This window comes from Populus euphratica, unplaced genomic scaffold, assembly GCF_000495115.2.
Source record: "Populus euphratica unplaced genomic scaffold, PopEup_1.0 scaffold132.1, whole genome shotgun sequence".
NCBI classification, from domain to species: Eukaryota; Viridiplantae; Streptophyta; class Magnoliopsida; order Malpighiales; family Salicaceae; genus Populus; species Populus euphratica.
In genome coordinates, this window is record NW_011500019.1 from 67,758 (window position 1) to 81,356 (window position 13,599).

Sequence of the window (13,599 nt, forward strand, 5' to 3'; positions counted from 1 at the left end):
CTAATTAAAGGCTAAAACAGTTGGGTATTTTTTTATATAAAAAAATAAAAAATAAATGCAGGTGTAAATATTTAACCTAGTAACATGGTTGCTTTTTTGTGTTATTTATTTAATAAAAATAAAAATAAAAATAAAAATAAATATTTGTAATAAAGATAGTTATTTAAATTATCTGAAAAAATATATATTTTTAATTAAAATTCTCTTTTTATTAAAAAAAAAAAAAGTTAGTGCTTGTCATCAGCACTTTCTTTCATTGTCTGATTTAATGTTTTTAAATAAAAAAACATTTTTTTTAAAAAAAACAACAATATCTAAAACTCTGTTTAAATACCCTCTTATCCAGGGAGGCAACAAACCACCGAAATCAGCAACTTCTGATCAGTTGAGTGGAACCTCTTACCTTTGAGCCACATTGGTTTCTCCTCCCCTTCATTTATTTACATTTCATTTAGTGAGTTTTTCTAAGCTACAAAATAGTATGGATCCTGTCTTGTTCAAAGCTGCAGAAGCAGGCAATATCGGTCCCTTTGAGAATTATCAAACCTGCAGCCTCAATCAGTTATTGACTCCAGACGAGAACACCATTCTTCATGTCTACTTGAAAAACCAAAGCAGTGAACCGGAATTCACTGATTTTGTTGATATAATTCTAGAAAGGTGTCCACCACTGTTATTCCAAGCCAATAAGAGAGGAGAAACCCCCCTCCATTTGGCAGCAAGATATGGCCATTCCAATGTGGTAAAAGTCCTAATTGACCGTGCAAAAGCTCTACCTGCAGATCCGGAGAGCGGAGTAACTAAAGCTAAAATGATGTTGAGGATGACCAATGGAGAGCGAGATACAGCGTTGCACGAGGCAGCTCGAAATAGCCGGAGCCATGTGGTGGAAATATTGACTAAGGAGGACCCTGAGTTTTCATATCCCGCCAATGTACATGGAGAAACTCCACTTTATATTGCTGCTTATATTGATGATTACAGTTGGGGTCAAGAACGAGAAAAGGTGATCGATGAAATCCTTACTAATTGCATCTCAGTGGACTATGGCGGCCCTAATGGTAGAACTGCTCTACACGCGGCAATCGAGGTGGGAGATCATGGTAGGACTTTGTGCTCGAGTCTGGAGAATTAAATAATTTATATATAATATTGTAAACTATAATTTAAAAACCACGTATATTTGATTATATATATATATATATATCCGTGTTTGCTTCATAATTAGCTATTTAAATCTCTGTTGTTCATGAAGGAGAACTTTATTGCTTGTTTTGTTGGTTTCAGAGACAGCAAGAAAATTGTTGGAAAAAGAAAAAACGTTGACGAAAACAACCGATGAGAACGGCTGGTCACAACTTCACTACGCTGCCTATTATTTAATATTGCCTAATCGTATAGTGGAAGTATTACTAGAATGTGATGCGTCCGCGGCCTACATTGCTGAAACAGAGAAGAGGAGAACAGCACTTCACATTGCGGCCATTCGAGGACTTGTAGACGTAATGAAAGAGATTGTTTCTCGATGTCCAGCTTGTTGTGAGCTAGTTGATAACAGAGGTTGGAATGCCCTTCACTATGCTGTGGCCAGTAAAGATAGCAGAGCATTCAAGGAATGTATGGAGATTCCTGAACTTGCAAGACTTCACACCGAGAAGGATGACGAAGGAAACACGCCCTTCCATCTAATTGCTGCTTTATCGCAGAGTTGGGGAAGTGTTTTATTTAACGATAGTTATGGTTTTACTAAATGGCAGATATATGGTCTTAATAAGCGAAAGCTACGCGTCAACGACATTTTTGAAGGAGATTTTGCAGGGATGCAGGTAATGAATCCTCTATGAATTAACTGTTGTGATAATTAACGCATCCATTAAACCCCATATATATATATATATATAATAAATCAATTTCTCGATTTCTCAATCTGGGTTTTGAATATAATTAAATCACAGCAAACTAGTTTTCTATGACCGATTTTCATCTAGTTCCTTTGCATCTCCGATTCTTTTAGCTCCGCATCTTAATCATATCCACCAAATGGTCCCCATAACTTTTGTTCAGTTTCTCACTGTATTATTTTTTATTGGGATCAGTTTTGTAACCGGTATCATCTTAAAATATCTTCTGTTTCTAGTTTCGTTATAAAAATGTATTTTATTTAAAAAAATTAAATCAATATTTTTTTATTTTTTTATAATTTTGATAAACTGAAATAAAAAATAAAATAAAATATTTAAATTTTTTTAATATATTGTTAAATAAAAAAACTTTTAAAAACCATTTCTACCTTAATACTAAAAAATAAAAGTGAAGTCATCGGAAAAACTTAAAAAAAAATTTTATTTGAAATCAAGTAATTTTATTGATTTTGTTAATTTTTTCATCTACAATAACAGATTATGCATATGAATAGCATGTAACTGCTTAAAAAAGCATATATTATTCAATAAAAAAATGAAAAGTAGTAATAAACAATAAAAAAACATATATTGAAATTTTGAAAATCTGAAAATTAAAGTTGAAAAATCTAGTAGAAACTTAACATAATCTTACAAGCGATTAAGGAGAGTAGCAATAAACAATAATATATTGGATTACCATCCTAGCTAGGAAATTAATTTTAGAATGAAATGATGTAAAATCAATGGTATATAAAATTAAGTCCACATCTTAATTTTCTTTTTGGGGATAATTGGGCTAGCTAATGTAAAGCATGCGGTTTAATATATACACTAACAGAAAGGATTTGATTGCGAACAAACTAGTTGCGGAAACAAAAACAAAGCCCTGGAAGTTGATATATGATATTTGTTAAATAGCTAAAAATGATGGATATCTATGACATTTTACCCTAAATATTTTGCAGAAAGAGATCCTAGAATCCCTTGACGATGTTGGCAGCGGACCGCTTGGCCGCCGGACTATGGCTTTTAAAGGACGGAATGTTGGGAGAAACAAAGAGGGGATGGATGCTTTGACGAAAGCAAGAGAGTCTCATCTAGTAGTTGCGGCGCTGATAGCAACTGTAACATTTACAGCAGCATTCACCCTCCCTGGCGGTTACAAAAACGACCCAGGCACTGCAATTCTAGCTAAAAAAGCTGCTTTTATAGTATTTGTCATATCAGATGCCATGTCAATGGTGCTCTCTATTTCTGCTGTCTTTATCCACTTTTTAATTTCGCTGATTCATGGTTTTGAGTTGTTCGATGAGAAAGTCGCTATGAAACAATTGGGGGTTGCCACATTGTTTACCATGATTGGCATGGGTACAATGATTATAGCATTCATCACGGGCACATACGCTGTTCTAGAACCTTCCCCGGGGCTTGCCATCAGCACTTGTCTCATTGGCCTGAGCTTTTTCTTCTTTGTGTTTTTAGTATTTAGGACCATTTTAAAGGATATGGAAGATTAGGTTTACTAGTGAAACAATCAAATCAATTCTAAATTTTTTATAAAATAAAACTCCATCTGATGTATTATTATAAATTTTTATTGTCATATGTTCAGAAATCATGTGATTTGTTGCAAAAATCAGTTGTCAAATGTTTTATTTATTGTCATTGATGCTCATTACGAGTCAAATGGTCAAAAACTTTATACTATTTTTATTTATTTATTTTCTCTTCCCTATTCTTGACCAAAATTTAGTAACATAAATATTAGTTGGGACAGCTAAATTTATTTTCCAAGTATAATTTGCTTTCATGGTTTGTTGATTAATCAAGATTGCACTTGCAAAGTGTTTGTTTTTGTTTTCAAAAAACATTATTAATTTTTTTTGTTTTTTGTTTTTTGTTTTAATTATTTTTTTATGATTTTTTTTATTTTAATGTGTTAATTTTAAAAATAAATTTTAAAAAATAAAAATAAATTATTCTAATATATTTTTAAATAAATAATAATTTAAAATGCAATTATTATCCCATTACAAAGAATCTCGCTTTCACCGTAAGAAAACTACTCTAAAAAGTTGGGATATGCCAAGTTTCATTCTTCGATGGCTGCTGTGCCAGCTAGCTAGCTTAATCATATCCATCTAGTTCCTTTGCATCTCCGATTCTTTTAGCTCTGCATCTTAATCATATCCATTAAATGGGTCCACATAATTTTTGTTCAGTTTCTCACTGTATTATTTTCTATTTTCTATTGTTTTCTAATGTAAAGCATGCGGTTTAATTTCAACCAAATTAGTTTTTTTTTACCTGCTAATTATATATAATATATACACTATCAGAAAGGACTTGATTGCAAACAAACTAGTTATGGAAACAAAAACAAAGGCCTCGAAATTGATATATAATATTTGTTAAATAGCTAAAAATGATATATGATATTTTACCCTAAATATTTTGTAGAAAGAGATCCTAGAATCCCTTGAAGATGGTGGCAGTGGACCGCTTGGCTGCCGATATAAATATTTTTTAGATTAATATAAATGTTCGAGTTAGTTTATATATATTATAATTAATTTTATAAATTTTAAAATTAATAATTATATAACTTTTTAATAATTGTTATATAAATAATTAAAAACTTGAAAAAAAAAATTCTTGGTACTTAATTATTATTATTTGACCAGCGCAAGGTTTTGAAAAGAGAGAATGAGGAGAGAAACAGAGAGGAAGAGGATGCTATCAGTAAAGCAAGAGAGTCTCGTCTAGTTGCTGCGGCGCATTCATCACGGGCACATACGCGGTTCTAGAACCTTTCTTGGGGCTTTGCCATCAAGACTTGTCTCATTGGTCTGAGCTTCTTCTACCTTGTATCTTTAGTGTTTATGTTCATTGGCCAGAATCTAAAAGATAAGATTTATTAGTGAAACAATTAGTTCTAAATTTTCTATCAAATAAAATTCAGATGTATTTTTTTTAATTCTGATTGTTTTTGAAAAACAATTGTGATATCATATAGTCAGAAATGATATGGTTGGTCGCCAAATCAGTGGTCAATTTTTTTTTAATTGTAATTGATGCGCATCACAAGATTTGTGACCAAAAACTATCACACTATTTTTTATTTATTTATTTTCATTTTCCTATTCGTGACTAAAATTCAGTGACACAAGTACTAGCTGGGACAGCTAAATATATTTTTCAAGTATGATTTGCTTTGATGGTTTGTTTATTATCAAGGTTGTACTTGTAAAGTATTTGTTATTGTATTTAAATAGTGTTATTAATTTTTTTAATATACTGATATTAAAAATAAATTTTTAAAAATGAAAAGTAAAATATTTTAATATATTTAAAAATAAAAAATATTTTAAAAAACAAAACAAATTAATCTGAAAAGTGGGAATATGCCAAGTTTCATTCTTCCTTGGCGCCTGTACCGGCTAGCTAGCTTGATACATGAAGTGCATGTATATGGTTGGAATATTCTCATCGACCTGACAAACGAGACATTAAATATATACCAACTAGTTACGGGTAACATTCCAAAACTAAGTTGTAGTGTAAAAAAAAAGAAAAAAAGAAAAAGCTATAATCTGTGGAGTTGTGTTTTGATTTTTGATAGCATAAAATTTTTAAATTGAAAATTGAAATGATGGTGTTTGTATTAAAAAAATAAATAAATTAAAGAATTAATAAATCGAATGGTTAATCTAATTAAAGGCTAAAGCAGGTGGGTTTTTTTTGTAAAAAATAAAAAAAAAATGTAAGTGTAAATATTTAATCTAATATCTTTGCTTTTTGGTTTTTTATTTAATTGTATGAAAATAAAAATAAATATTCAATGATAAAAATAGTTATTTTTAGTTAACATTCTCTTTTCATATTAATTTTTTTAATTTGAAAAACATATCTTTTCTATTAGCAATAAATTTTAATGGATAAAAAATAAAAAAAAACTAAAATAGAAATTAGAAAAATTGTATTGATTTGAAATAAAGAGTGAACAATGTATCTACTCAAAACTTCTTTTTTTTTTTTATTAATTTGTTTCTTTTTTTTTTGTTACAAAAACATGCTAGGGGTTTTTATGTTAATATCACTCTTCATGAAAGATGGATATTGTACAAAATCTCTTCCCTGGTTCAAATCCAATACCTATTTATGCATAGTGGTTAATGATGTGGCTAAAAACTCAGAAAATATTAAGAGATCATAAATAGATCCCTGGTGCTTTTCTTTAATGTCCTAGTAGAAGACCGGTGATATTGTGGAGATTCTACTTTCCAAAAATAAAAGTATTATTATCCAGTTACACTTGCTTCCTTCACCCAAATATAATTTTTTATTACATGATTTTTATAGACAAATGTTTTTTCATGAAAAGTATAGAAGCATTCCCATAATGAATATTTATAGAATATTCCACTTATTAGAGCCTTAGTGGCGATAAGTTCACATAGATTCTTTGTGTTTACAATTTATTTGTTGAATCTTTAAATATATGCTTTTTTGATTTTATTCTCTTGTTGTATAATGATAAAGAGCCTAATCGTGCTATTTTTATCCGGTATGCTAGTGCTAAAATAAAAGGTTAGCTTAACATATAATTTATAAAGATGAAATATAAAGCCAAGATCAATATTGTGATACCATATCTGAGTAGACTAATAAAATATCTTACAAGTTAAGCATATAGATTTTTTTCGTAAAAAACATGCAAGCAAGAGTCAAAGAAGGATTGATGGAGATTGCATATGGCTAAGATCTATTATAGAGTGCTCTTTATAACAAGAGTAGTTTTATCAAAAGAGTTGAAGTATTGTGCTTATTTTACATATTATTTTTCATATTTCTTCATAAAACTAGAGTTGTCTTTATCTTTTGGTGCATCTAATGGATCAATATGTTGTATTTCTTATTGATGAAATGAAAGAGTGAGAAGCTATTATTGTATAGCTAAAACAATATTGTTGAGTATCTATACTTGATAGATGAGTTTTTGAAGACCCGAAGTTTTTATGGTAAGAGATCAATTACTCTTTCTTGTCCTAAAATTTTGTCAACCATGAAAAGTTTTATAGTGTTTTTATGAACACATTAGCTAATTGATTTCTTATGTTTGCATTACAATGGTTCTCAAAGTTGAACTGGAAATTTGTATCAACCATATATCTGCTTCAACCAAGCCTAAGGTTCATAATCTTACGAGTTACAAACCTTTACCACACCAATTGCGATGAATAAATAATTAAAAAACATGGCTCAAAGAAAAGGTAAGACACAATGGAAGAGTAGGTTACCCTTCAAACCAATGGTTTTTATCACTATTTTTGTATATTGCATATACTCTTAAACATTCTTGATAAGATCCTAAAAAATCCAAGCATTTTAGGGGAAATGTTTATGTCTTGAATAATTGGTTAATCTCTTGACTTCATTCTCCTTTTGAGGTGGATGGTGGCTAATTCTTGATAGTTGTAAAAAAGTCTCATTTGGTGATTTTTTAGGACTCTCTGAGAATTAAGTCAATGAGTTTGAAGAGAAAATATAATAATATTACAGAGAAATACTCTCTCTCTCTCTCTATATATATATAATAGAGAATGAAGATTCTAAACTATTTGTATAAAATTTTTTTAGTTTATTTATAACTCATAAGTCTTTTATTGATAAGGAGGGACAAAAATATAATATTATCTTGATAATATTAATAAGAGAAAGAGAGAGAGAGATCAAACTTGAGAGTGAAAAATTCAAGATTATCCCTGGAAACATCATAATGTCTGAAAGCCCATCTAGAGAGTATTATTAGTTCTCCTAATTCTAGTTAGCCTAGGTGACATTTACTTTGACCATAGAACGAGATCTTCATGCTTTGTTAAGGTGGACCATTTCAAGTTATAATGTAGGGTGGAGTCATCACACCAGAGAGAACCCTTTTCGATGAGATTTAGCAATTATATTAGAAAGATCCCTTCCAAGAAGATTGTGCAATCATGCTAAGGAGAACCTCTTCCAATGGATTGTGCTTTATTACAAACGATGTTAATAATGAGGTCCTAAAAAATCTAAGTAATTTAAGAACAAGACTTATGTCTTAGATATTGGTTAATTTCTTAATTCTGAAAATCTGGTCTATTTTCTCTTTGAGGTGGATGGAGGCTAGTACCTGATACCTGTGAAAAGGTTTCCTTTGATGATTTTTGGAGACTCTCTAATGATTAACTTAATAACTTTAAAGAAAAAATATATTAATATTACAAAGAAATATTCTAAAAATAAATAAATATACATTAGAGAATGGAGATTCCAAACCTTTTGTATAAATGATTTCTAATTTATTTATAGTTCGTAAGTCTTTTACTGATAAAAAAAAGAAAAAACATAATATTTTCTTGATAGTATTAATGAGAAAAAAACATATCTAATAATATATATATTAATGAGGGAAAATGATGGGTGCTTAATATAGGTAGGAAGAATAAAGTAAAAAATATAGCTATATTCATAAAGAAGGGTCTTTTTCTTAACTTATCTTAAGAGAGGTTGGTTGGGTCCTTCCTTTGACCGAGTCCAAGAGAGGTTTTTTGGACCCTTAAAACCGGATTCATCAATACTCTTCATTATGATTAACCTCACTTGGCTTCGTAGGGGTCAATTTCTTTGCCCCACTTGCGTGTTTTCTGTCCTCTTTTTTCTTATGGTTAAAGCTTGACAACAATATCCTTATCTTCAAGTCTTCAAGCCACATTGTCCCTGGTAATTCAAAACCACGGGAAAGAGATTCATGCCAAGTTGGGTGCAGTTTTGTCTAGGTTGCTGCAAATAACGGTAATCGGGCTTGTCAAAGAATGTGTACTTGGAAGGAAATACTTCTCTGCTCCTCAAAACATTAGGAATTGATTTTTTTACCATCAATACATTTTTACTCCGACTTCAAATTAGTAACTACACCAAATTACGAAAAATACTCAGTTATTGTATAGATGATTGAAGAAGAACAAATAAAATTCTATTTCTTTCAAGGACAAAGCAAAAATTTGTGGTTATCAGTTCCATTTTGTAAAGCAGAACTTTCTAGCATGGCAAAAGACATTTTAAGCACACAAAGGCATTTTAAGAGAAGGCAGCTTTCCTTTTATGGCAGGTTGAGGAACCAATTTTTTGCTGTCATTGTTGAAATTATCTGCAGAGAAACCATCCCAGATCCATATGTGGTCTGCTGAGGAAAGAAAGGGCTAGAATAATTGCATGATGATCTACAATGAGTGAAACAATTGAGGTTTTTAGTGCCATATCTTATTTGATTTTTATATATTTATTTAGCCTTTTTTCTTCGTGTATTGCAGAAGTTCTTGAACATGAACATACTCAGTATGATTGTCCTACCTTGTCTTCCTCGACGTCAATTTCTCTTCCCCACTTGCATCTTTTCTGTCTTCGCTCGTTTTTCTTCTGGTTAGAGGACCCCAATCTCCTTTATCCTTTATCTTTGAGTCCAGGATGTGTCAACCATTTTTTTTTAAATTTGTTTTTTTAGTTTGGAATTAAATTATATTTTATATTTTTAAATTATTTTAATATATTGATATTAAAAATAAATTTTAAAAATAATAAAAAATATTATTTTAATATATTTCAATAAAAATATCACACAATCGCTAACAACACAAACAGTAACGTGAACTACTGGAAATAAAAAAAAGCTTGTAAAGGATGCTTTTGGTGGACCCACTATTAAAAACTAAAGTTTTTTTTTTTAAAAAAAAAACAGACACTATATTCTGTGTGTCTGCTCAAAACGTAAAAAAGTTTTTGATTTTTTGATTTTAAAATAATTTATTTATATATAAAAAAATCTGATCCGTGTGCGCTTGTCAGATAGCTATTCCATGGGCAACGCCAAAAAGTTGAAAATTCAGAGCCAATTTGCAACTAGGTTGAAAAAGACTAAATTGCATGCTATTTTATTAGAATAAATAACGAATCAATGCAGATTCCTCGCCAGCTAATTAGAAATGTCTCCAAAAAATCAATGCAGATCCCTTTATAAATAGGAATTATTAATTACGAAAAAATATATTTTTCATGACTTCTACTTTTGAAAAATAAAGTCATAAATACTTATAATGTGTCTGGATTGAAACCATATTCTTAAAAAATTAATTTTTTTTATTAAAATTTAATATAATTTGTATATTTTGGATCATTTTTATGTTAAAAATAATTTTTAAAAAATAAAAAAATTATTAACATACATTTCAACACAGAAAATTATTTGCAAAACAATCATTACTACATTGTCAAATAATTTCCAAACATAAATGTATATTTTATTTTACTATAAGTATTATATGATTACCTCTCTTTATTTGGAAATTAAGTTTTTTAATAAAGATTTAGAAATCATACTTGATTATTATTTTAAGGAGAATAACATTTATTAACCATGTTAGATGATTATAAAATCTTCTAGCGATAGAATCTGCTAATGCGACCAGTCCCCATTGAAACGATCAAAAGCGACGGCTACCGATTCCCCTGTTCTTATTCGTACTCTATCTTCATGACAGCTGCCACTTACTTACTAAGTTGTCAGCAACTTCATTTTGGCTTAAAGAAATATTGCAATAATTGTGGGAAATACACTTCCAAATCTTATTAATAGAGCCAACTCCATCCATAACCATGTTGTTCAACAATCACCTAAAAGATGAAGTTATTTGCGTTATGAGTCTCTTTGGGATTAGCATGAATATCTTGTTAGAACCCCAAATCTTAATATATATATATATCCAAAGTTTTGCCATCGTATAGGGCAGTTGAATGACTTTCTAATAATAGAGTAGCAATGATTTAAAAAAGTCCTAAACATGATTCATATATCATGCTTTGCGAAAAAAATCTTTTATGCCCTTTTGTAATTGTGTTATCTAGCTTTCTCCTTCGTAAAAAACCAAAGAAATCAGCAGCTTGTGATCAGTTGAGTGGACCCTTTGTGCCACAGTACTTTCTCCTCCCCTTCATTTGTTTACATTTCATTTAGGGAGTTTCTCTAAACTACAAAATGGGTTCTTCTGAGAAAATGAAACGTATCACCTATATGGATCCAGTCTTGTTCAAAGCTGCAGCTGAAGGTGATATCGATCCCTTTGAGAAATATCAAACCTGCCTTGATCAGTTATTGACTCCAGACGAGAACACCATTCTTCATGTCTACTTAGGAAACCAAAGTAGGGAACCGGAACTCACTGATTTTGTTGTTATAATTCTTGAAATGTGTCCACCACTGTTATTCCAAGCCAATAAGAAAGGTGAAATCCCACTCCATTTGGCAGCAGCATATGGTCATTCCAATGTGGTAAAGGTCCTCATTGACCGTGCCAAAGCTCTACCTACTGATTCAGAGAGCGGAGTAACAGAAGCAAAAAAGATGTTGAGGATGACCAACGAAGAGCAAGATACAGCGTTGCACGAGGCAGCTCGACATCGGCGAAGCCATGTGGTGGAAATATTGACTGAAGAGGACCCTGAGTTTCCATATTCCGCCAATGTTCATGGAGAAACTCCACTTTATATTGCTGCTTCCATTATCACGAGGTGGAGGGAAGAACGAGGAAAGGTAGTCGATGGAATCCTCGGAAATTGCATCTCAGTGGACTATGGCGGCCCTAATGGTAGAACTACTCTACACGCTGCAAGCGCGTCGGGAGATCATGGTAGAATTTTGTGCTCAAGTCTGGAGAATTAAATAATTTATATATAAAAGCGACGTATGTTTGATTTTATATATCCGTGTTTGCTTCATAATTAGCTTTTTTTAAAAATAAAATAAATTATACCACTAAAATTCTTTGTGAGTTTAAGTTTGGATATATAGTAATTCACATAGACCATGCGAAATCTCTGTTGTTCATGAAAGAAAACTTTTATTCCTTGTTTTGTTGGTTTCAGAGACAGCAAGAAAATTGTTAGAAAAAGAAAAGAAATTGACGCAAACAACCGATGACAATGGCTGGTCACCACTTCACCACGCTGCTTGTTATGACTGGTCTCCTCGTATAGTGCAAGTATTACTAGAAAATGATGCGTCTGCGGCCTACCTTGCTGAAACAGAGAAGAGGAGAACAGCACTTCACATTGCTGCTATTCAAGGACATGTAAACGCAATGAAAGAGATTGTTTCTCGATGTCCAGCTTGTTGTGAGCTAGTTGATAACAGAGGTTGGAATGCCCTTCACTATGCTGTGGCAAGTAAAGATAGAGTAGCATTCGTCCAATGTCTGAAGATTCCAGAGCTTGCAAGACTTGGAACGAAGAAGGATGACAAAGGAAACACGCCCTTCCATCTAATTGCTGCTTTAGCGCACCAGCAGAAGCAATGGCAACGTGTTTTATTGAACGATAGTTATGGTTATAGTGGAAGGGAGACGATATGTGGTCTTAATAAGCGAGAGCTAAGCGTCGACGACATTTATGAAGGAAATTTTGCAGAGATACAGGTAATCAATCCTCTATGAATTAACAGTTGTGATAATTAATGTATCCATATATATATATATTAATTTCTCGATTTCTAAATTTGGGTTCTGAATATAAATAAATCACAGCAAACTGGTTTTCCTGTACATCTCCGATTCTTTTAGCTCCGCATCTTTAATCATATCCACCAAATGGGTCCCCGTAACTTTTGTTCAGTTTCACTGTATTATTGCCTGTCGGGATCAGTTTTGTATCGTCTTACGAGTATATATCTTCTGTTTTTAATTTCGTTTTAAAAATGTATTTTATTTAAAAAAAATTAAATTAATATTTTTTATTTTTTTATAATTTAGATAAGCTGATATCAAAAATAAAATAAAATTTTAAAAAATATTTTAATATATTTTTAAATAAAAAAATTTCAAAAACTATTTATACCATAATACTATGCATACATAAAAGTGAAGTCATCCAGATAACTTAATAATTTTTTTTATTTGAAATCAAGTCATTTTATTGATTTTATTAAGTTTTTCATCTACAATAACAGATTAGGCATATGAATAGCATGTAATTGCTTAAGAAAACATATATTATTCAATAACAAAATGAAACGTTGAAAAACAAATGAATGAAAAAAAAATACAATTAGTTAAAATTTTGAAAATATGAGAATTAAAGTTGAAAAATCTAATAGAAACTTAACATAATCTTACAAGCGATTAAGGAGAGTAACAATAAACAATAATATATTGGAATGAAATGATGTAGAATTAATGGTATATAAAATTAAGTCCACATCTTAGTTTTCGTTTAGGGGATAATTAGGCTAATGTAAGGCATGCAGTTTAATTTCCAACCAAATTAGTTTTTGTTACCTGCTAATATATTCAGTAACAAGAAGGATTTGATTGCTAACAAACTAGTTCTGGAAACAAAAACGAAGGCTCGGAAGTTTATATATGATATATGTTAAATAGCTAAAAATGATGATTATTTGTTTAAATTTTTAGATTGAGTTGGTTTTTAAAAATAATATTAAAAATTTATTGATCAAGCAGTTATAAATTCAAATATCATAATCTTTATTTTAATTAAAAAAATTAAATACAAGATAATGGGAATGAAATCCAAAAAATTTTCACTTGAAAAAAATTACTAGAAAATAATATAAAATTATTTTTAAAATCTCTTTAACCTTTTAAATTTAAAT

General features: G+C 30.4%; 2 protein-coding genes across 3 annotated transcripts in view; both read left to right on the top strand.

Annotated features, from left to right (window-relative positions):
* Nucleotides 1–369: 369 nt before the first annotated feature.
* LOC105141805 (ankyrin repeat-containing protein At5g02620-like) overlaps nt 370–13,599 on the top strand; it is a 78,422-nt gene continuing 65,192 nt past the window's right edge. The window contains exons 1-2 of one of the 2 annotated variants that reach the window (XM_011049169.1): nt 370–1,103; nt 1,282–1,380. In XM_011049169.1, coding sequence (XP_011047471.1) covers nt 482–1,103; nt 1,282–1,380 — 721 coding nt within the window. In that variant the 5' untranslated portion in view covers nt 370–481. The remainder of the gene's footprint in view (nt 1,104–1,281; nt 1,381–13,599) is intronic. The other variant, XM_011049168.1, reaches the window with a different exon arrangement.
* The window catches only part of LOC105141804 (ankyrin repeat-containing protein At5g02620-like), a 76,355-nt gene continuing 73,250 nt past the window's right edge, over nt 10,495–13,599 (top strand). The window contains exons 1-2 of the mRNA XM_011049167.1: nt 10,495–11,623; nt 11,859–12,406. Of these exons, the coding sequence (XP_011047469.1) occupies nt 10,972–11,623; nt 11,859–12,406 (1,200 nt within the window). The 5' untranslated portion in view covers nt 10,495–10,971. The remainder of the gene's footprint in view (nt 11,624–11,858; nt 12,407–13,599) is intronic.